This window comes from Bombina bombina, chromosome 7 (assembly GCF_027579735.1).
Source record: "Bombina bombina isolate aBomBom1 chromosome 7, aBomBom1.pri, whole genome shotgun sequence".
Classification (NCBI taxonomy): domain Eukaryota; kingdom Metazoa; phylum Chordata; class Amphibia; order Anura; family Bombinatoridae; genus Bombina; species Bombina bombina.
Genome location: NC_069505.1, coordinates 508,981,806 through 509,006,640, shown reverse-complemented (window position 1 = coordinate 509,006,640; position 24,835 = coordinate 508,981,806). Strand labels below are relative to the sequence as shown.

Here is a 24,835-nt window from a genome sequence, read left to right as displayed (position 1 = left end):
AATGAGCCGTAATTCTCTGAGGAGGTCTATGTCCCGCTGTCTCACAGGCTAAGCGGATAAGACTCCTCAACCAAAAAGATAAGGAAGTCGAAAAGACCTTCTGGCCCTTGCGCTTCCCAGAGTATGCCACAAACAAGGAAGAAGTTTGTCTAAAATGCTTAGTAGCTTGAAGATAAAACTTCAAGGCACGAACAAATTATGAAATAAACATTCCTTCAAAGAGGAAGGATTAGGACATAATGAAGGGACCATAATCTCTTGAGTGATGTTACGGTCTGACACGACTTTAGGGAGAAACCCTAACTTAGTACGTAGGACAGCCTTATTCGAATGGAACACCAGATAAGGAGGCTCACATTGCAAGGCGGCAATCTCATACACTCTGCGCGCCGAAGCAATAGCCAGTAGAAAGAGAACTTTCCAGGACAACAACCTAAAATCGATTTCATGCATAGGCTCAAACGGAGCCCGTTGCAAAACCTTAAGAACCAGATTCAGACTCCAAGGAGGAGCCGAAGATCTGAACACAGGTCTGATCCTAATCAGAGCTTTAACAAAGAACTAAACGTCTGGAAGCTCAGAGAGCCTCTTGTGCAGTAAAACAGACAAGGCCGAAATCTGTCCCCTCAGGGAACTGGCAGAAAAACCCTTCTCCAGACCATCCTGGAGAAACATCAGAATCCCGGTAACCTTAAAGTGAAGGTAAACTTTGATGAATGAAAGCCAGTTTTTCCAAAAATGCTATTAAAAACAGGGGCACTTTCATTCATCAAAGTTTATAAAGCAGCCGTTTTGATTAAAAACTTACCTTTGTTTTTTTCACAGCCAGAGCAGCTTCCCCCACCCGGAGATCCTCTCTTCCCACGTCATCAATGACTAATCCGGCTTCCTTTTAAAAACCGGGCTTTCATTCATCAAAGTTTACCTTCACTTTAAGCCAAGGAAATCCACGCTCTTCACACCAGAATAAGTAGGTTCTCCACACCTTATGATAGATGTGACTAGTAACCGGCTTACAAACTTGAATGAAAGTATCAATAAAGCTCTCAGAAAACCCTCTCTTGGCTAGGACTAAGCGTTCAATCTCCACGCGGTCAGCCTCAGAGAAACTGGATTTTGGTGAACAAAAAGGACCTTGTTCCAGCAGATCCCTGCGACAAGGTAACCTCCATGGAGGAGAAGATGACATCCTCACCAGTCCCGCAAACCAAGTCCTTCGCGGCTACGATGGAGCAATCAGCATCACCGATGCTTGCTCCTGCTTTATGCGGGCCACTACTCGAGGAAGGAGTGGTAAAGGCAGAAAAAGGTAGATTAGATTGAACCTCCAAGGCACCGCTAATGCATCTATTAGCTCCACTTGAGGATCCCTGGACCTCGACCCATATCTGTGAGTTTGGCATTGAGACGAGACGCCATAAGATCTATCTCCTGTGTCCCCCACCTGAAGCATATCTCCGCATACATCTCAGGATGTAGAGACCATTCCCTCGGATGAAAGGATTGTCTGCTGAAAAAGTCCGCTTCCTAGTTGTCCACACCCGGAATGTGGATTGCTGACAGCGAACAGTTGTGGGCCTCCGCCCACTCCAGAATCCGAGATGCTTCCATCAACGCTAGGGAGCTTCTCGTTCCCGCTTGATGGTTGATGTAAGCCACCAAGGTTATATTGTCCAATTGGAATCTGATAAACTGGGCCAAACCCAGAAGAGGCCAAGCCTTCAGACCTTTGTAAATTGCTCCAAATTCCAAAATGTTGATCGGGAGGGAACTTTCCTCTTGCGACCACAGGCCCTGTTGCCTTCTTGGCACCCCAAACAGCTCCCCATCCTGAGAGGCTCGCGTCCGTAGTCACAATCTCCCAGAATGGTCTGAGAAAGGATGTCTCTCGGGACAGATGATCTGGACAGAGCCACCAAGAGAGTGATTCTCTCGACCGGTTGTCCAGTGAAATCTGTTGAGACAGATCAAATTATTATTATTATACTTTATTTATGAAGAACCAACATATTCCGCAGTGCTGTCCATGGATACAATTCATTTAAATAAAATATAAGACTTGTAAGAGACAGGACAAAATTTACAAAACACATACAGGAGGGATTGCGGGCCCTATTCCTGTGGGAACAATCTAGAAAGGGTTGGAGGTCGAGAAACAGGAGGACTGCAAGATTGAGAAAAAGATGTTAATACAGAGTTGGATGAGGAAAATGTTAGGTAAGTGAAATTAATTTATTATTTAGTTGGGTGGAAGGCTTCCCTGAACAGAAAAGTCTTCAGGGAACATTTAAAGGATTTAAAGGAAGAAAGATTAGGACAAAGCCTGACAGCACGAGGGAGAGTGTTCCAGAGGGTAGGTGCTACACGACAGAAGTCCTGCAGTCTAGCATGAGAGGAGGTGATAGTCGCGAATGCAAGAAGCAGGTCATTGTTGGATCTTAGTGGGCGGGTTGGAGTATACTTGTCTATTAGAGAGGATAGGTAGAGGGAAGCGGCGTTAGTGAGAGCTTTGTATGTAAGGGTGAGAATTTTGAATTTAATTCTGCTGTGAATGGGGAGCCAATGAAGGGACTCACAGAGAGGTGCAGCAGATCCAGAGCGACGGGAAAGGTGGATCAGCCTGGCAGAGGCATTTAGGATGGATTGAAGGGGGGAGAGGCAGGAAAGAGGAAGGCCAGCGAGTAGGTTATTACAGTAGTCAAGTCGGGAAATAACAAGGGAGTGGATTATTTCCTTTGTGGTGTCAGCGCTTAGAAAAAGGGTGAATCTTGGAAATATTGCGTAGAAGGTTGCGGCAGGATGTAGAAAGTGATTTGATATTGGGGACGAAGGATAGATTTGAGTCAAGTGTAACTCAGAGACAGCGGACTTGGGGTGATGGGGAAATGGTGATGCCGTCAACAGGGATAGAGAAGTCAGAAGTCGGCGTAGAGCTTGAGGCGGGGATAAAAAAAGCGCTAAGTCTTGGATATGTTAATCTTTAGGTGGTGAGAGGCCATCCAGGAAGAAATACCAGATAAGCAGTCGCTGACATGAGAAAGGACAGAGGGAGAGCGAGCAGGGGTGGAGAGGTAGATCTGGGTGTCATCTGCATAGAGGTGATATTTGAAGCCATAACTGTTAAGTTTACCCAGCGAAGAAGTATAGATGGAGAAGAGTAGAGGACCCAGAACAGATCCTTGAGGTACTCCAACAGACAGAGGAATAGGAGAGGAGTCGCCGGCAAATGACACAGAAAAAGACCTGTGAGAAAGATAGGAGTGAATTCAGGAAAGAACAGTGTCACAGAGGCCAAAAGAGCTAAGGGTCTGTAGGAGGAGGGGGTGGTCAACTGTGTCAAAGGCAGCCGAGAGGTCAAGCAAGATGAGTATGAGTATAGAGTAGTGGCCAATATTTTTAGCTGAGATAAGATCGTTAGTAACCTTGCTAAGGGTAGTCTCAGTTGACGGTTTGGGACGGAATCCAGATTGCAGGGGGTCAAGCAAAGAGTTGGTGGACAGAAAGTGGGTTAGGCAATTGTAAACTAGTTTTTCAAGGAGTTTTGATGTTAATGGAAGCAGTGATATGGGACGGTAGCTTTCAGGAGAATTAGGGTCGAGGGAGGTATTTAATATGGGAGTGACTTTTGCGTGTTTGAAAGAAGATGGGAATGAGCCGGTAGAGAGAGATAGGTTGAAGATGTGAGTAAGAGCAGGATTGAGGGTGGAAGACAGGGAAGGTATTAGATGGGAAGGGATAGGGTCGAGCGGGCAGGTAGTGAGGCATGAGGAAGATCATAAGAAAGAAACTTCATTCTCAGTGGCTGGATGGAAGATGCAGAGGGTGGCAGAGGAAGTTACTGGGCCTGTTGTTGGAATATTGCAGGATGGTGTTGGGATGTTGCTTCGTATAGTACGTGTTTTGTTTAAAAAGTAGTCTGGCAGGTCTTGAGCACTAAAGACAGATGGGGAGGTGGAGCAGGTGGGTAGAGGAGAGAGTTAAAAGGTGGAGAAGAGTCATTTAGGGGTTGAGGAAAGAGTAGATATGAGAGAAGAGAAGTAGGTTTGCTTAGCTAAGTGAAGGGCAGAAGTGTATGAACGAAGAATAAACTTATAGTGTATGAAATCAGGTTCAAAGTGAGTTTTCCTCCAGACACGCTCATCAGTACGGGGGGCCGCCCCTTCATGCCGACTTGTTCTCGGCAGGTTTTTTGTTCTGCTTGGATTTATTCCAGGATTGGGCCGGCTTCCAAGTGCTCTTGGTTTACTCTGGCTTAGAGGACGGCTGACGTTGGGACTTCTCAGAAGAAAATTAGATCCTTTTTCCTTAAACTTGCTCTTTTTATCCTGCGGTAGGAAGGCACCCTTGCCCCCAGTAACCGTGGAGATAATAGAGTCCAGGCCTGGACCAAATAAAATGTTTCCCTTAAAAGGGAGGGAAAGTAGTCTAGACTTAGAAGTCATGTCTGCAGACTAGGACTTTAGCCAGAGCGCCCGACGCGTCTGTACTGAGAAACCAGATATCTTAGCATTCAGGCGAATAATCTGCATGTTTGCATCACTTATAAAAGAATTAGCAATTCTCAAAACCTTAATTCTTTCCTTGATAACGTCGAGGGGACCCTCCACCTTGATCAATTCCGCTAAGGAGTCACACCAGTAGGCCCCAGCTCCAGCAACCCGAGGCAACAGCCGCTGCCGGTTGAAATAAATATGCTGTATGCTGGAACGTTTTCCTGAGAAAAGTTTCCATTTTCTTATCCATCGGATCTCTGAAAGACAAGCTATCCTCAAGAGGGATAGTAGTACGCTTAGCCAACGTGGAGATAGCACCATTCACCTTAGGGATGGAACCCCACAACTCTAGCTGAGAGTCCGGGACCGGGAACAATCTTTTAAAAAGCAGACGATGGAGAAAAAGAAGATCCAATTCTATCCAATTCGTTCTTAATAATATTCGCCATCTTTACAGGTACGGGAAAAGTTAGCGGCGCTACCCTATCCTTGTACACTCTGTCTAATTTAGGATCAAAGGTTCATCAGGCAACTTGGCCTCTGGAACCTCTAGCGTAGACAGAACCTCCTTTGGAAGAAAACATAAGTGTTCAATTTTAAATCTAAAGGCTGGTTCCTCTGCAGCCGGAGGCCTAGAGGTAGACTTCGATCCAGAAATTTCACCCTCTGAAGACTCAGAGTGTGACCCATCCTGGGATACTTGAAAGGCAGACAAATCTAATAAATCACTGGATGTCCCCTGGACCGGAGAGCTATGTTTAACATTTCGCTTGCGCTTAGCAGGGCGAGGTAAAGCACTAAAGGCTTCAGACACCGCTGTCTAACTGCGCAGTAAAAGTCTGATGGTAAAAGGCTCCCTCCAGACGGAGGGAGGATCAGGCGTGCTACGGGACAATGGAGATGAAACAATGGAGATGATTGATGGGTATGCACCTTGCGGTACGGCGAGTCCTCAGAGGTGGACGGCTCAGTCGTACTAAAGGGGTTACATGAAACAGAACATATAATTTTTTCATAAGGTAGTGAAAGTCCACGATTCATTACGTATGGGATTCACTTCCTAGCCTGGCTAGGAAGTGAATGCCATGCGAAATGGATTTTGGACTCACACCAACATGAAAGAAACATGTAACGACAATGCAAAACTATAAAGTCTTCTGGATAAAGGTCCAGCAATATTAGCGTTCCGTAAAGCTTCCATTTTCGCGATCTACTTGTAATGTGGCCCATAATAGGTTTCTAGACAACATCAGCTTCGGATGTAAAGTCATAACTCTCAATACGATCACTTACCTCCTGAATCGTCACTTTAATCTGTCCATCTCCATCTCTATCTAGAGCTTTGAAAGCACCTGGATAAAAAAAAAAAAAAAAAAAGAAACAAACAAAAGTAATATTAAAAAAATAAAATAATTTCATAATTATATATGTACATATCAAATCAAACATATAAAGCACTCTCATTATCCTTTTTAATTCAAGCTAGTAGTTTAAAGGGATAGAAAGGTCAACATTGAAATGTGCAAAAATGCATTTCAAATTTGAAGTAGAAGTATTTTTGCAATATACTTCCATTAGCAAAAATGCTTCTAGTAAAAGTTATTACTGTTTATCTGCGGCATGATTCAGATAGAGCAGCAATTTTTTAGCAACTTTCTAATTTACTCCTATTATCAATTTCTTTTTCAAGATATACCGAGCCCACGGTTTTATCCTTTACTTGTGGGATATATTCCTCCTGCTAACAGGAAGTGGCAAAGAGCACCACAGCAGAGCTGCTATATAGCTCCTCCCCTAGTCATTCTCTTTGCCGCATAGCAATAGGAAGGATAAAGTTAATGTGGTGATAAAAAACATAATTTATGCTTACCTGATAAATTTATTTCTCTTGTAGTGTATCCAGTCCACGGATCATCCATTACTTGTGGGATATTCTCCTTCCCAACAGGAAGTTGCAAGAGGATCACCCACAGCAGAGCTGCTATATAGCTCCTCCCCTCACTGCCATATCCAGTCATTCGACCAAAACAAGACGAGAAAGGAGGAACCATAGGGTGCAGTGGTGACTGTAGTTTAATTCAAATTTAGACCTGCCTTAAAAAGGACAGGGCGGGCCGTGGACTGGATACACTACAAGAGAAATAAATTTATCAGGTAAGCATAAATTATGTTTTCTCTTGTTAAGTGTATCCAGTCCACGGATCATCCATTACTTGTGGGATACCAATACCAAAGCTAAAGTACACCACGGATGATGGGAGGGACAAGGCAGGAACCACTGCCTGTAGAACCTTTCTCCCAAAAACAGCCTCCGAAGAAGCAAAAGTGTCAAATTTGTAAAATTTTGAAAAGGTGTGAAGCGAAGACCAAGTCGCAGCCTTGCAAATCTGTTCAACAGAGGCCTCATTTTTAAAGGCCCAGGTGGAAGCCACAGCTCTAGTAGAATGAGCTGTAATCCTTTCAGGGGGCTGCTGTCCAGCAGTCTCATAGGCTAAGCGTATTATGCTCCGAAGCCAAAAGGAGAGAGAGGTTGCCGAAGCTTTTTGACCTCTCCTCTGTCCAGAGTAAACGACAAACAGGGCAGATGTTTGACGAAAATCTTTAGTAGCCTGTAAGTAAAACTTCAAGGCACGGACTACGTCCAGATTATGCAAAAGACGTTCCTTCTTTGAAGAAGGATTAGGACACAATGATGGAACAACAATCTCTTGATCGATATTCCTGTTAGAAACCACCTTAGGTAAAAACCCAGGTTTGGTACGCAGAACTGCCTTGTCTGAATGAAAAATCAGATAAGGAGAATCACAATGTAAGGCAGATAACTCAGAGACTCTTCGAGCCGAGGAAATAGCCATCAAAAACAGAACTTTCCAAGATAAAAGTTTAATATCAATGGAATGAAGGGGTTCAAACGGAACTCCCCGAAGAACTTTAAGAACCAAGTTTAAGCTCCACGGGGGAGCAACAGTTTTAAACACAGGCTTAATCCTAACCAAAGCCTGACAAAATGCCTGGACGTCTGGAACTTCTGCCAGACGCTTGTGCAAAAGAATAGACAGAGCAGAGATCTGTCCTTTTAAAGAACTAGCTGATAAACCTTTGTCCAAACCCTCTTGGAGAAAGGACAATATCCTAGGAATCCTAACCTTACTCCATGAGTAACTCTTGGATTCACACCAATAAAGATATTTACGCCATATCTTATGGTAGATTTTCCTGGTGACAGGCTTCCGAGCCTGTATTAAGGTATCAATGACTGACTCGGAGAAGCCACGCCTTGATAGAATCAAGCGTTCAATCTCCATGCAGTCAGTCTCAGAGAAATTAGATTTGGATGATTGAAAGGACCTTGTATTAGAAGGTCCTGCCTCAGAGTCCATGGTGGAAGAGATGACATGTCCACTAGGTCTGCATACCAGGTCCTGCGTGGCCACGCAGGCGCTATCAGAATCACCGATGCTCTCTCCTGTTTGATTTTGGCAATCAGTCGAGGGAGCAGAGGAAAACGGTGGAAACACATAGGCCAGGTTGAAGAACCAAGGAGCTGCTAGAGCATCTATCAGCGTTGCTCCCGGGTCCCTGGACCTGGATCCGTAACAAGGAAGCTTGGCGTTCTGGCGAGACGCCATGAGATCCAGTTCTGGTTTGCCCCAACGATGGACCAGTTGAGTAAACACCTCCGGATTGAGTTCCCACTCCCCCAGATGAAAAGTCTGACGACTTAGAAAATCCGCCTCCCAGTTCTCTACGCCTGGGATGTGGATCGCTGACAGGTGGCAAGAGTGAGACTCTGCCCAGCGAATTATCTTTGAGACTTCTAACATCGCTAGGGAACTCCTCGTTCCCCCTTGATGGTTGATGTAAGCCACAGTCGTGATGTTGTCCGACTAAAATCTGATGAACCTCAGTGTTGCTAACTGAGGCCAAGCTAGAAGAGCCTTGAATATTGCTCTTAACTCCAGAATATTTATTGGGAGGAGTTTCTCCTCCTAAGTCCACGATCCCTGAGCCTTCAGGGAGTTCCAGACTGCGCCCCAACCTAGAAGGCTGGCATCTGTTGTTACAATCGTCCAATCTGGCCTGCGAAAGGTCATACCCTTGGACAGATGGACCCGAGAAAGCCACCAGAGAAGAGAATCTCTGGTCTCTTGATCCAGATTTAGTAGAGGGGACAAATCTGAGTAACCCCCATTCCACTGACTTAGCATGCATAATTGCAGCGGTCTGAGATGCAGGCGCGCAAATGGCACTATGTCCATTGCCACTACCATTAAGCCGATTACTTCCATGAACTGAGCCACTGACGGGCGTGGAATGGAATGAAGGACATGGCAAGCATTTAGAAGTTTTGATAACCTGGACTCTGTCAGGTAAATTTTCATCTCTACAGAATCTATAAGAGTCCCTAGGAAGGAGACTCTTGTGAGTGGTGATAGAGAACTCTTTTCCACGTTCACTTTCCACCCATGCGACCTCAGAAATGCCAGAACTATCTCTATATGAGACTTGGCAATTTGAAAGCTTGACGCCTGTATCAGGATGTCATCTAGATACGGAGCCACCGCTATGCCTCGCGGTCTTAGAGCCGCCAGAAGTGAGCCCAGAACCTTTGTAAAAATTCTCGGGGCAGTGGCCAACCCGAAGGGAAGAGCTACAAATTGGTAATGCCTGTCTAGAAAGGCAAACCTTAGGAACCGATGATGATCTTTGTGAATCAGTATGTGAAGGTAGGCATCCTTTAAGTCCACTGTGGTCATGTACTGACCCTCTTGGATCATGGGTAGGATGGTCCGAATAGTTTCCATTTTGAATGATGGAACTCTGAGGAATTTGTTTAAGATCTTTAGATCCAAGATTGGTCTGAAGGTTCCCTCTTTCTTGGGAACCACAAACAGATTTGAATAAAATCCCTGTCCTTGTTCCGTCCGCGGAACTGGATGGATCACTCCCATTACTAGGAGGTCTTGCACACAGCTTAGGAATGCCTCTTTCTTTATCTGGTTTGCTGATAACCTTGAAAGATGAAATCTCCCTTGTGGAGGAGAAGCTTTGAAGTCCAGAAGATATCCCTGAGAAATGATCTCCAACGCCCAGGGATCCTGAACATCTCTTGCCCATGCCTGGGCGAAGAGAGAAAGTCTGCCCCCCACTAGATCCGTTTCCGGATAGGGGGCCATTCCTTCATGCTGTCTTTGGGGGCAACAGCAGGCTTTCTGGCCTGCTTGCCTTTGTTCCAGGACTGGTTAGGTTTCCAGGCCTGTCTGGAATGAGCAACATTTCCCTCTTGTTTTGAAGCGGAGGAAGTTGATGCTGCTCCTGCCTTGAAATTTCGAAAGGCACGAAAATTAGACTGTTTGGCCTTTGATTTGGCCCTGTCCTGAGGAAGGGTATGACCCTTGCCTCCAGTAATGTCAGCAATAATTTCCTTCAAGCCAGGCCCGAATAAGGTCTGCCCCTTGAAAGCAATGTTGAGTAATTTAGACTTTGAAGTCACGTCAGCTGACCAGGATTTAAGCCATAGCGCCCTACGTGCCTTGATGGCGAATCCGGAATTCTTAGCCGTTAGTTTAGTCAAATGAACAATGGCATCAGAAACAAATGAGTTAGCTAGCTTAAGCGTTCTAAGCTTGTCAATAATTTCATTCAATGGAGCTGTCTGGATGGCCTCTTCCAGGGCCTCAAACCAGAATGCCGCCGCAGCAGTGACAGGCGCAATGCATGCAAGGGGCTGTAAAATAAAACCTTGTTGAATAAACATTTTCTTAATGTAACCCTCTAATTTTTTATCCATTGGATCTGAAAAAGCACAACTGTCCTCAACCGGGATAGTGGTACGCTTTGCTAAAGTAGAAACTGCTCCCTCCACCTTAGGGACCGTCTGCCATAAGTCCCGTGTAGTGGCGTCTATTGGAAACATTTTTCTAAATATAGGAGGTGGGGGAAAAGGGCACACCGGGTCTATCCCACTCCTTGCTAATAATTTCTGTAAGCTCTTTAGGTATAGGAAAAACGTCAGTACACACCGGCACCGCATAGTATCTATCCAGCCTACACAATTTCTCTGGAATTGCAACTGTGTTACAGTCATTCAGAGCAGCTAATACCTCCCCAAGCAATACACGGAGGTTCTCAAGCTTAAATTTAAAATTAGAAATCTCTGAATCAGGTTTCCCCGAGTCAGAGATGTCACCCACAGACTGAAGCTCTCCGTCCTCATGTTCTGCATACTGTGACGCAGTATCAGACATGGCTCTAACAGCATTTGCGCGATCTGTATCTCTCCTAACCCCAGAGCTATCGCGCTTGCCTCTTAATTCAGGCAATCTAGATAATACCTCTGACAGGGTATTATTCATGATTGCAGCCATGTCCTGCAAGGTAATCGCTATGGGCGTCCCTGATGTAATTGGCGCCATATTAGCGTGCGTCCCCTGAGCGGGAGGCGAAGGGTCTGACACGTGGGGAGAGTTAGTCGGCATAACTTCCCCCTCGACAGAACCCTCTGGTGATAATTCTTTTATAGATAAAGACTGATCTTTACTGTTTAAGGTGAAATCAATACATTTAGTACACATTCTCCTATGGGGCTCCACCATGGCTTTCAAACATAATGAACAAGTAGGTTCCTCTGTGTCAGACATGTTTAAACAGACTAGCAATGAGACTAGCAAGCTTGGAAAACACTTTAAAACAAGTTTACAAGCAATATAAAAAACGTTACTGCGCCTTTAAGAAACACAAATTTTCCCAAATTTTGAAATAACAGTGAAAAAATGCAGTTACACTAACGAAATTTTTACAGTGTATGTAATAAGTTAGCAGAGCATTGCACCCACTTGCAAATGGATGATTAACCCCTTAATACCAAAAACGGAATAACAAATGACAAAAACGTTTTTTAAAACAGTCACAACAACTGCCACAGCTCTACTGTGGCTTTTTACCTCCCTCAATACGACTTTTGAAGCCTTTTGAGCCCTTCAGAGAAGTCCTGGATCATGCAGGAAGAAGCTGGATGTCTGTCTGTAATTTTTGCTGTGCAAAAAAAACGCCAAAATAGGCCCCTCCCACTCATATTACAACAGTGGGAAGCCTCAGGGAACTGTTTCTAGGCAAAATTCAAGCCAGCCATGTGGAAAAAAACTAGGCCCCAATAAGTTTTATCACCAAACATATGTAAAAAACGATTAAACATGCCAGCAAACGTTTTAAAATACACTTTTATAAGAGTATGTATCTCTATTAATAAGCCTGATACCAGTCGCTATCACTGCATTTAAGGCTTTACTTACATTACTTCGGTATCAGCAGTATTTTCTAGCAAATTCCATCCCTAGAAAAATATTTTAACTGCACATACCTTATTACAGGAAAACCTGCATGCTATTCCCCCTCTGAAGTTACCTCACTCCTCAGAATATGTGAGAACAGCAAAGGATCTTAGTTACTTCTGCTAAGATCATAGAAAACGCAGGCAGATTCTTCTTCTAAATACTGCCTGAGATAAACAGTACACTCCGGTACCATTTAAAAATAACAAACTTTTGATTGAAGAAATAAACTAAGTATAAAACACCACAGTCCTCTTACGACCTCCATCTTAGTTGAGTTGCAAGAGAATGACTGGATATGGCAGTGAGGGGAGGAGCTATATAGCAGCTCTGCTGTGGGTGATCCTCTTGCAACTTCCTGTTGGGAAGGAGAATATCCCACAAGTAATGGATGATCCGTGGACTGGATACACTTAACAAGAGAAAGATAGTTTAGTTTTTCTTCAATCAAGAATTTTTTATTTTAAATGGTACCGGTGTGTACTGTTTTACTCTGGCATGATAGGGATGAAGAATCATGCCTTGAGTCTCATGATCTTAGCAGTAGTAACTAAGATCGATGTTCGTTCCCACTAGTGATGCTGAGGAAGTACAGGAGAAGTCTTCAGTATGGGGGAACGTTTTCTTGCTGCAAGCAATTTCAAGTTATGTGCAGTCATTTATATTCTGAGGAGACATGATATATCAGAATCTGGCTGACATATTCCCCATGAGGGGCAAGGGTAAGCAGTACTCCTTATTATGGGGTGATACTGTAGTAGCCTGTATATTTTTATCCCAGTCTAAATTTCTGGGAGTACTTAAAGGGACACTGAACCCAATTTTTTTCTTTCGTGATTCAGATAGAGCATGCAATTTTAAGCAACTTTCTAATTTACTCCTATTATCAAATTTTCTTCGTTCTCTTGTTATCTTTATTTTAAAAAGAAGGCATCTAAGCTATTTGTTAGGTTCAGACCCTGGAAAGCACTTGTTCATTGGTGGATGAATTTATCCACCAATCAGCAAGAACAACCCAGGTTGTTCACCAAAAATGGGCCGGCATCTAAACTTACATTCTTGCATTTTAAATAAAGATACCAAGAGAATGAAGAAAATTTGATAATAGGAGTAAAATTAGAAAGTTGCTTAAAATTGCATGCTCTATCTGAATCACGAAAGAAAAAAAATTGTGTTCAGTGTCCCTTTAAGGGCTATGTGGTTAGACACTGGGCCCTAGGCAACCTTCTGTTAACGATATATGGAGGTTTTTTGAGGCTGAGTTGTATAATTTCTGTGGGGTTCACATGGCATATTTATTTTAGAAGCAGTGTGTACATATGTTAGTTGAAAACGCTTCCCATGCGGTTTACTTTATTTTTGGCTCATCAGACAGGATGGGCGGGGCCTATTTTCGCGCTTCAGTGCGCAGTTAGTTTTTCTGGAGAGGTAGCAGCCATTAGCTCCGGTTGGACCCAGACTGTGAGGCTGTACTTTAGAGTGAGACCGGATCGTTTTGACAGGTCTTGGGGGCAGGTAGGCGCCACAGCAGAAGGTGCAGAAGTCATTTAGTGAAAAATTGTCTGCAGATTGTTCGTTTACTGCCTAATTTGCTCAAATTTAAATTTATCTCTCCTTTTTATTTGTGGTGCAACATCCGATGCCACACTAGGCTCTAAAAATCACAAAATTGGTCATTTTGATTATCGTTTTAACGACTTTGCAAAACAGTGTACACTTTTTTTTATCTTAAAGGCGCAGTAACCGTTTTTTGTGCTGAATGTTTTTTCACATATAATAAGGTTGGGAAAGACTTGTGCTGTTACTACTAGTCTGTACAACATGTCTGACATGGGAAGTCAGTGTAGAAGCCATGGTGGAACCCCCTCTTACATTGTGCCCTTTGTGCACTGAAAGGGCCTTACACTGTAAAGATCATATTTTAAATAAAAAAAGTGGGCCTCAGGAGGATTCTCAGTTTGCAGAGAGTCAGCATATGCCATCTAATTCTCCCCAAGTGTCACAACCTTTAACGCCCACGCAAGCGACGCCAAGTACTTCTAGTGCGTCTACTTCTTTTACTTTGCAAGATATGGCGGCAGTCATGTCTACTACCCTTACAGAGGTATTGTCTAAGCTGCCAGGTTTGCAGGGTAAACGCCATAGGTCAGATATTAATGCAAATTCTGAACCCTCTGACGCCTTAGAGCATTGGGAGTTAACATCGGAAATGGCTACTGATTTGGGGGTTAGGGATTTTATGTCTGAGGGAGAACTTTCAGAGTCAGGAAATGTATTACCTCAGACAGATTCGGACTTCGTGTCCTTTAAATTCAAATTAGAACACCTCCGCTTATTGCTCAGGGAGGGTCTAGCGACTCTGGATGATTGTGACCCGATCACGGTTCCTCCAGAGAAGTTGTGTAAAATGGACAAATATTTGGAAGTACCTACTTACACGGATGTTTTTCCGGTTCCTAAGAGAATTTCGGAAATTGTTAAGAAGGAATGGGATAGACCAGGTATACCGTTTTCTCCCCCTCCTAATTTTAAAAAAGATGTTTCCCATATCTGACACCATGAGGGATTTTTGGCAATTGATTCCCAAGGTGGAGGGAGCTATTTCTACTTTAGCTAAACGTACAACTATACCCATTGAGGACAGTTGTGCGTTTAAAGACCCTATGGATAAAAAATTGGAGGGTCTTCTAAAGAAAATGTTTTGTTCACCAGGGTTTTCTCTTACAGCCTATAGCTTGCATGGTTCCAGTAACTACAGCAGCTGCTTTTTGGTTTGACGCCCTGGAAGAGTCTCTGAAGGTTGAGACACCTTTAGAGGACATTTTAGACAGAATTAAGGCTCTTAAGCTAGCAAATTCTTTTATGACGGATGCTGCTTTTCAACTTGCAAAATTAGCAGCGAGGAATGCAGGCTTTGCCATTGTAGCACGCAGAGCGTTATGGCTAAAGTCATGGTCGGCTGACGTATCGTCTAAATCTAAGCTTTTGACTATTCCCTTCAAGGGTAAGACCCTATTTGGGCCTGAACTGAAGGAAATAATCTCTGACATTACTGGAGGTAAGGGTCACGCCCTACCTCAGGACAAGCCCCTCAAGATGAGGAGTAAACAAAATAATTTTCATTCCTTTCGAAATTTTAAAGGAACACTCTCTGCTTCCCCTTCCTCCACTAAGCAGGAAGGGAACTTTGCGCAATCCAAGGCGGTCTGGAGACCTAATCAGGCCTGGAATAAAAGGCAAACAAGTAAAAAAGCCTGCTGCTACCAAGACAGCATGAAGGGGCAGCCCCCGATCCGGGACCGGATCTAGTAGGGGGCAGACTCTCTTTCTTTACTCAGGCTTGGGCAAGGGATGTACAGGATCCCTGGGCATTGGAAATTGTGGCCCAGGGGTATCAGTTGAAATTCAAGACTTCCCCCCAAGGGGAAGATTTCATCTTTCATGATTGTCTGTAGACCAGACAAAAAGAGAGGCGTTCTTACGCTGTGTAAAAGACCTCTACACCATGGGTGTAATTTGCCCAGTTCCAGATCGGGTTCTATTCAAACCTTTTCGTGGTTCCCAAAAAAGAGGGAACCTTCAGACCGATTTTAGATCTCAAGTGTCTAAACAAGTTTCTCAGAGTCCCATCGTTCAAGATGGAGACTATTCGTACAATTCTGCCTATGATCCAGGAGGGTCAATACATGACCACGGTGGACCTGAAGGATGCGTATCTTCACATCTCTATCCACAAGGATCACCATCAGTTCCTGCGATTTGCATTTCAGGACAAACATTATCAGTTTGTGGCCCTGCCCTTCGGGTTGGCCACGGCTCCCTGGATCTTCACAAAGGTTCTAGGGTCTCTTCTAGCGGTCCTCAGGCCGCGAGCCATAGCAGTGGCGCCCTATCTGGACGATATCCTGATTCAGGCGTCAACATTTCATCTGTCCAAATCTCACACAGACATCGTGTTGTCATTTCTGAGAACTCTGTAGAAAAGAGTTCACTAGTTCCACAGACCAGAGTTCCATTCCTGGGAACTCTGATAGACTCGGAAAACATGAAAATATTTCTGACAGAAGTCAGAAAATTAAAGATTCTAAATACTTGCAGGGCTCTGCAGTCCATTCAGCGGCCATAAGGGGCTCAGTCATAAGTCATCGGACTAATGGTAGCGGCAATGGATATCATCCCGTTTGCTCGCTTTCATCTAAGACCACTACAACTGTGCATGCTCAGTCAGTGGAATGGGGATTATGCGAATTTATCTCCTCAGATAAATCTGGATCAAGAGACCAGAGACTCTCTTCGGTGGTGATTGTCGCAGGACAATCTGTCCCAAGGGATGTGCATCCGCAGGCCATCTTGGGTAATAGTAACAACGGACGCCAGTCTTCTGGGCTGGGGTGCAGTCTGGAATTCCCTGAAGGCTCAGGGTGTGTGGACTCAGGCGGAGTCTCAATTACCAATCAATATTCTTGAACTGAGAGCAATATTCAACACGCTGCTGGCGTGGCCTCAGTTGGCTTTGGCCAAATTCATAAGATTCCAGTCGGACAATATCACGACTGTGGCATATATCAATCATCAAGGGGGAACAAGGAGTTCTCTAGCGATGATAGAAGTATCAAAGATAATCCGATGGGTGGAGGCTCACTCTTGCCATCTGTCTGCGATCTATATCCCAGGAGTAGAGAACTGGGAAGCGGATTTTCTAAGTCGTCAGACTTTTCTTCCGGGGGAGTGGGAACTCCCTCCGGAGGTGTTTGCAGCCTTGACTCGTCAATGGGGCTCACCGGAATTGGATCTGATGGCATCTTGACAGAATGCCAAACTTCCACGTTACGGGTCCAGGTCAAGGGATCCCCAGGCGGTACTGATAGATGCTCTAGCAGTACCTTGGTCGTTCTACCTGGCTTATGTGTTTCCACCTTTTCCTCTCCTTCCTCGGGTGATGGCCAGAATCAAACAAGAGAGGGCTTCTGTAATTCTAATAGCGCCTGCGTGGCCACGCAGGACCTGGTATGCCGATCTAGTGGACATGTCGTCTCTGCCACCGTGGAGACTGCCATTGAGAAAGGACCTTCTCATTCAAGGTCCGTTCCAACATCCAAATCTAAGTTCTCTGCAGCTGACTGCTTGGAGATTGAACGGTTGATTTTATCTAAGCGGGGTTTCTCTGAGCCGGTCATTGATACCCTGATTCAGGCTCGCAAGCCGGTCACTAGAAAAATTTACCATAAGATATGGCGTAAATATCTTTATTGGTGTGAATCCAAGGGTTACTCATGGAGTAAGATCAGGATTCCTAGGATTTTGTCTTTTCTCCAAGAAGGATTGGAAAAGGGTTTATCAGCTAGTTCCTTGAAGGGACAAATTTCTGCTTTGTCAATTTTGCTTCACAAGCGTCTGGCTGATGTCCCAGATGTTCAGGCAGTTTGTCAGGCTTTAGTCAGAATCAAGCCTGTGTTCAAACCGATTGCTCCGCCATGGAGCTTGAATCTAGTTCTTAATGTTCTTCAAGGGGTTCCGTTTGAACCCATGCATTCCATAGATATTAAGATGTTATCTTGGAAAGTTTTGTTTTTAGTCGCTATTTCTTCTGCTCGAAGAGTTTCTGAGCTTTTTGCATTACAATGCGATTCCCCTTATCTTATATTCCATTCTGATAAGGTGGTTTTGCGGACTAAACCTGGATTTCTTCCTAAGGTTGTTTCAAATAAGAATAATAATCAGGAAATTGTTGTTCCTTCTCTTTGTCCTAATCCTTCTTCTAAGAAGGAGCGTCTGTTACATAACTTAGACATGGTTCGTGCTTTGAAGTTTTACTTGCAAGCAACCAAGGATTTCCGTCAAACATCCTCTCTGTTTGTGGTTTATTCTGGAAAGCGTAGAGGTCAAAAAGCTACAGCTGCGACTTGGTCCTCCCTTCATACTTTTTCCAAATTTTATACTTTTGCTTCTTCTGAGGCTATTTTTGGGAGAAAGGTGCTTCAAGCAGTGGTGCCTTCCGTTTAGGTTTCTGTCTTGTCCCTCCCTTTCATCCGTGTCCTAAAGCTTTGGTATTGGTATCCCACAAGTAAAGGATGAAACCGTGGACTCGGAATATCTTGTAAAAGAAAAGGAAATTTATGCTTACCTGATAAATTGATTTCTTTTACGATATACAGAGTCCACGACCCACCCTGTCATTTTGAGATAGGATTTGTTTTTATATAAACTTCAGTCACCTCTGCACCTTAACGATTCTTTCCCTTTCTCTTCCTATACCTTCGGTCGAATGACTGGGGGGAGGAGTTAGGGGAGGAGCTATATAGCAGCTCTGCTGTGGTGCTCTTTGCCACTTCCTGTTAGCAGGAGGAATATATCCCACAAGTAAAGGATGAAACGGTGGACTCGGTATATCGTAAAAGAAATCAATTTATCAGGTTAGCATAAATTTCCTTTTTTCTTCAATTCTCTTGGTATCTTTTTATTTGGAAAAGCAGGAATGAAGAAAATTTGATAAGAGAGAAGATTAAAAAATTGCATGCTCTATCAGAATCATGACAGAAAAAAAATTGGGTTTTGTGTTCCTTTAAATATTCAAAAGAGGCATTCTGTGGTACACGCAGGAGTTCATTTATATATCTCTCCAATTGACAGCAAAACAATGCAGATTTTGCCAACATGGCAATTTATAATGTTTACAAAACCATTTATTTATTTGTGTATGTAGTTTTGTGTATAAAGCTAATATGTACTGTTCCTTTAAAACAATTACTTCAATGGCCCTAATTTTAAAAGCAATAGAAAAAATAAATAAAAGGTGGCAAAAAAGTTCGGTCACAGAGAGCTGACCAAGCAAAGCAAGAAAATGGCTTATGATCACAAACTGCTGGATACTCACGGAACATGGCGTCAAGTCGCACCAGACAGCAAATGTAGTTGTCGAAATCCATCTCTCCCTTCTCATCAGAATATCGTCTGATAATCATCTGATACAATTGACCACTCAATGGAAACCCTGAGAGAATAGAGGAGGTGAGATAAGAAAAGAGAGAAAACATGTATGGTGCGGAGAGGGGGATAAAATCTCAAAAAACATTCTGTACATTAAAGGGACACTGATCCCAAATTTTTTGTTTCGTGATTCAGATCGAGCATGCAATTTTAAGCAACTTTCTAATTTACTCCTATTAGCAATTTTTCTTCATTTTCTTGGTATGTTTATTTGAAAAGCAAGAATGTAGGTTTAGATGCCGGCCCATTTTTGGTGAACAACCTCGCTGATTGGACAGCACAGCACCAATAAACAAGTGCTGCCCATGGTCTGAACCAAAAGATAGCTGGCTCCTTAGCTTAGATGCCTTTTTCAAATAAAGATAGCAAGAGAACAAAGAAAAATTGATAATAGAAGTAAATTGGAACATTGCTTAAAATTGCATGCTCTATCTGAATCATGAAAGAAAAAATTTGGGTTCAGTATCCCTTTAAGAGTCCTGTCCGCTTTCTATTAACTGTGACCATGATTCATGCTTTTTTTTCCTACTCTCTGACGGTTACATTAAATACAAATAGTGTATTCTAGCAGATCTAGGCTTTATAGGCTTGTAGATTTCACTTATGCCTATCCCTCCGTTTGGGCTGTGATGTCTCTACCTTGGGGTTGCTTGCAGAGCCTTGGCCATTTCTCACCTTGCACACCACCCTACCAAGGCCCTTTGCCTCCACCCCTTGAGGCCAGCAGTCCAAAAGGCACCACATTTTTCCACCACCCCCTTAAGCGCTAGTCCTCCTCAGGCTATCATTCCCCTCCTTACTGCCCCAAAGGCCTTTCACATTGCCCTCACCCCCAATTCAAGGCTAGCTGCCCTCAAGGCCTACCACTTTGCCCCAAACCCATCAAGGTCAGATGCCCCAAAGACCTCCCAATTTGCCCTCATCCCTCTTCTCAAAGCCAACAGCCTCCAAGGCCTTCCATTTTGCCCTCACCTTCCTCTTCAAGGCCTCACACTTGCCCCCATTTTTCTTAAGGTCTCACACTTTTAGCTCAACCCGCTTTTCTAGGCTAGCTGCCCCTAGGCCTCCTACTTACCAACACCAAGATGGCTGCCCTTGACCCTCCCAAACCTCACTCTCTGCCCCTCTGATTTCTGCCGGTGCTCTTACAGTTTGCATTCTCACCTTAGAATCTTCTCTCCCTGCTTATATCCTCCCCTAAGTCTATGCAAGATTAAGGTTTCACCCCCAAAATTACCAGCGGCTTGAAAGGCTCCAGGCAATTCATTTTTCCCAATTGTCCCCGAGCGATCCATGTCAAACCTCTTATATACACCCTGTATAAAACCAAATCAAAATATATAAAAGGGAGTATAATACTAAAAACAAAAAAAAAAAACGATAAACATTTGCGAAACTCATCACAATACAGAGGCTTTTCTGTAGAGGGCCAGGTTAATAATGGTGAGATTTAACCTACAGTAAAAGTCAGCTCCAAAACAAAAATCCGGTACTGGAAGCTAGTGGAATACATCTGGTGAGTCAATGGCAATAGACAAAATGTATGTAGCCACCAATCACCAACAAGCTCAAAAGTAGTGCATTAATGCTGCTGAGGATATATATATATGTTTTGCTTTTCAACAAATTATACAAAGAGAAAGCAGTAAAAATTTTAATAGAAGTGAATTTAAATATGTCTTAAAATTGCATTTTCTATTTGAATCATGAAAGTTTAATTTTGATGTAACTGTCCCTTTAACAAATATTGTATGTGTGTTTTCATATCATAAGTGCAGAGAGCCATAGAAAAGAAGAAAAAAAAAACATTGGTTGAGTACCTAGGTAGCGCTTGCTGATTGCTGGCTAAATGTAACCACCAATCAGCAAGCGTTACCCAGGGTGCTGAACCAAAGCTTTTACCTGCTTTTCAAATAAAGATACCAGTAGAACGAAGAAAAATTGATAATAGGAGTAAAATTAGAAAGTTGCTTAAAGTGAAACTAAATTGACTTTTGAAACAAATAAAGGGGACTTCCATTCATGAAGTAGAAGATACTTCATGTAGACAGCTCCTTTATTTGTTTTAACCGATCGCCATTTTTAGCTGCTACAGCAGCCCACGGCTAAAACATTTTTTTGCTAAGAGGTGACGTTTTCACCTCTAAGCCAATAGTCGTGCGGTAAATCCAGCTCCCATGGGCGCCAAGCCGGATTTATCGCACGGCTATCGGCTAAGAGGTGAAAACTGAAATGTTTTTAGCCGTGGGCTGCTGTAGCAGCTAAAAACGGCGATCGGTTAAAACAAATAAAGGAGCTGTCTACATGAAGTATCTTATACTTCATGAATGAAAGTCCCCTTTATTTGTTTCAATAGTCAATCCTAGCGTTTGTAAAATGCTAGGATTTACTTTCACTTTAAAATTGCTGCTCTATCTGAATCATGAATGAAAAAAAAAATGTGGGTTTCATATCCCTTTAACTGGCTATGCTCTACGGTGTATTTCTGCCCACAGTTGCCTGCTTTCAGCTACAGCGCTTCGCCAGCTATAGAGGCTATTCTGCTTCTAAGCCCTTTGCCAACATGTATAAGCCATGGCCACACAAACTATTTCTCAGACAATTAATAAGTATGCGGTGTATAACAAATTAAAAGAACATGACAGTCAAAGTTAAAATCTAATTTACTTTATATTATCTAATTGTGCAGATGTTTTTTATGCACACTTTGAAGCAATTGCTCAGACTGAGCATGTGCACGATTTTACAGTGTATAAAAATATATGACTCTGATTTGCTAATGGCTATCACGTGATACAGGGGGCAGAGAAAAAGAAGGAAATTTGTCAGAAAAAAAAAACAAACTCATTTGAAATTCAGACTAAGTAATTATTGCATTTTCTTTTTATTATGTACAGTATTTATAAAAAAACAATTTATGCTTACCTGATAAATTCCTTTCTCCTGTAGTGTGATCAGTCCACGGGTCATCATTACTTCTGGGATATTACTCCTCCCCAACAGGAAGTGCAAGAGGATTCACCCAGCAGAGCTGCCATATAGCTCCTCCCCTCTACGTCACTCCCAGTCATTCGACCAAGGACCAACGAGAAAGGAGAAGCCAAAGGGTGTAGTGGTGACTGGAGTATAATTTAAAAAATATTTACCTGCCTTAAAAAACAGGGCGGGCCGTGGACTGATCACACTACAGGAGAAAGGAATTTATCAGGTAAGCATAAATTATGTTTTCTCCTGTTAAGTGTGATCAGTCCACGGGTCATCATTACTTCTGGGATACTAATACCAAAGCAAAAGTACACGGATGACGGGAGGGATAGGCAGGCTCTTTATACAGAAGGAACCACTGCCTGAAGGACCTTTCTCCCAAAAATAGCCTCCGAGGAAGCAAAAGTGTCAAATTTGTAAAATTTGGAAAAAGTATGAAGCGAAGACCAAGTTGCAGCCTTGCAAATCTGTTCAACAGAGGCCTCATTCTTAAAGGCCCAAGTGGAAGCCACAGCTCTAGTGGAATGAGCTGTAATTCTTTCAGGAGGCTGCTGTCCAGCAGTCTCATAAGCTAAACGAATTATGCTACGAAGCCAAAAAGAAAGAGAGGTAGCAGAAGCCTTTTGACCTCTCCTCTGACCAGAGTAAACGACAAACAGGGAAGACGTTTGTCGAAATTCTTTAGTCGCCTGTAAGTAAAATTTTAGGGCACGAACTACATCCAGATTGTGCAGAAGACGTTCCTTCTTCGAAGAAGGATTTGGACACAAGGAAGGAACAACAATCTCTTGATTGATATTCCTGTTAGTGACTACCTTAGGTAAGAACCCAGGTTTAGTACGCAGAACTACCTTATCCGAATGAAAAATCAAATAAGGAGAATCACAATGTAAGGCTGATAACTCAGAGACTCTTCGAGCCGAGGAAATAGCCATTAAAAATAGAACTTTCCAAGATAACAACTTTATATCAATGGAATGAAGGGGTTCAAACGGAACGCCCTGTAAAACATTAAGAACAAGGTTTAAACTCCATGGCGGAGCAACAGTTTTAAACACAGGCTTAATCCTGGCCAAAGCCTGACAAAAAGCCTGAACGTCTGGAACATCTGACAGACGTTTGTGCAACAGAATGGACAGAGCTGAGATCTGTCCCTTTAAGGAACTAGCAGATAAACCCTTTTCTAAACCTTCTTGTAGAAAAGACAATATCCTAGGAATCCTAACCTTACTCCAAGAGTAACCTTTGGATTCGCACCAATATAGGTATTTACGCCATATCTTATGGTAAATCTTTCTGGTAACAGGCTTCCTAGCCTGTATTAAGGTATCAATAACTGACTCAGAAAAACCACGTTTTGATAAAATCAAGCGTTCAATTTCCAAGCAGTCAGCTTCAGAGAAGTTAGATTTTGATGTTTGAAAGGACCCTGAATCAGAAGGTCCTGTTTCAGAGGTAGAGACCAAGGTGGACAGGATGACATGTCCACCAGGTCTGCATACCAAGTCCTGCGTGGCCATGCAGGTGCTATTAGAATAACTGATGCTCTCTCCTGCTTGATTCTGGCAATCAATCGAGGAAGCATCGGGAAGGGTGGAAACACATAAGCCATCCTGAAGGTCCAAGGTGCTGTCAAGGCATCTATCAGGACTGCTCCTGGATCCCTGGATCTGGACCCGTAACGAGGAAGCTTGGCGTTCTGTCGAGACGCCATGAGATCTATCTCTGGTTTGCCCCAATGACAAAGTATTTGGGCAAAGACCTCCGGATGAAGTTCCCACTCCCCCGGATGAAAAGTCTGACGACTTAAAAAATCCGCCTCCCAGTTCTCCACTCCCGGGATGTGGATTGCTGACAAGTGGCAAGAGTGAGACTCTGCCCAGCGAATTATCTTTGATACTTCCATCATTGCTAGGGAGCTTCTTGTCCCTCCCTGATGGTTGATGTAAGCTACAGTCGTGATGTTGTCCGACTGAAACCTGATGAACCCCCGAGTTGTCAACTGGGGCCAAGCCAGGAGGGCATTGAGAACTGCTCTCAATTCCAGAATGTTTATTGGTAGGAGACTCTCCTCCTGACTCCATTGTCCCTGAGCCTTCAGAGAATTCTAGACGGCACCCCAACCTAGAAGGCTGGCGTCTGTTGTTACAATTGTCCAGTCTGGCCTGCTGAATGGCATCCCCCTGGACAGATGTGGCCGAGAAAGCCACCATAGAAGAGAATTTCTGGTCTCTTGATCCAGATTCAGAGAAGGGGACAAGTCTGAGTAATCCCCATTCCACTGACTTAGCAAGCACAATTGCAGTGGTCTGAGGTGTAGGCGTGCAAAGGGTACTATGTCCATTGCCGCTACCATTAAGCCGATTACCTCCATGCATTGAGCCACTGACGGGTGTTGAATAGAATGAAGGGTGCGGCATGCACTTTGAAGTCTTGTTAACCTGTCTTCTGTCAGGTAAATCTTCATTTCTACAGAATCTATAAGAGTCCCCAGGAAGGGAACTCTTGTGAGTGGAAAGAGAGAACTTTTCTTTTCGTTCACCTTCCATCCATGCGACCTTAGAAATGCCAGTACTAACTCTGTATGAGACTTGGCAGTTTGAAAGCTTGAAGCTTGTATCAGAATGTCGTCTAGGTACGGAGCTACCGAAATTCCTCGCGGCCTTAGTACCGCCAGAAGAGCACCCAGAACCTTTGTGAAGATTCTTGGAGCTGTAGCCAATCCGAATGGAAGAGCTACAAACTGGTAATGCCTGTCTAGGAAGGCAAACCTTAGATACCGGTAATGATCTTTGTGAATCGGTATGTGAAGGTAAGCATCCTTTAAATCCACTGTGGTCATATACTGACCCTTTTGGATCATGGGTAAAATTGTCCGAATAGTCTCCATTTTGAACGATGGAACTCTTAGGAATTTGTTTAGGATCTTTAAATCCAGGATTGGTCTGAAAGTTCCCTCTTTTTTGGGAACCACAAACAGATTTGAGTAAAACCCTTGTCCCTGTTCCGACCGTGGAACTGGATGGATTACTCCCATTA

General features: G+C 43.5%; 1 protein-coding gene across 1 annotated transcript in view; it reads right to left on the bottom strand.

Moving 5' to 3' along the window:
- CAPNS1 (calpain small subunit 1) overlaps positions 1-24,835 on the bottom strand; it is a 76,549-nt gene that overhangs the window by 5,141 nt on the left and 46,573 nt on the right. The window contains exons 8-10 of the mRNA XM_053721727.1: positions 20,049-20,127; positions 18,699-18,815; positions 5,787-5,845 (exon numbers count right to left, since the gene is read on the bottom strand). Of these exons, the coding sequence (XP_053577702.1) occupies positions 5,787-5,845; positions 18,699-18,815; positions 20,049-20,127 (255 nt within the window). The remainder of the gene's footprint in view (positions 1-5,786; positions 5,846-18,698; positions 18,816-20,048; positions 20,128-24,835) is intronic.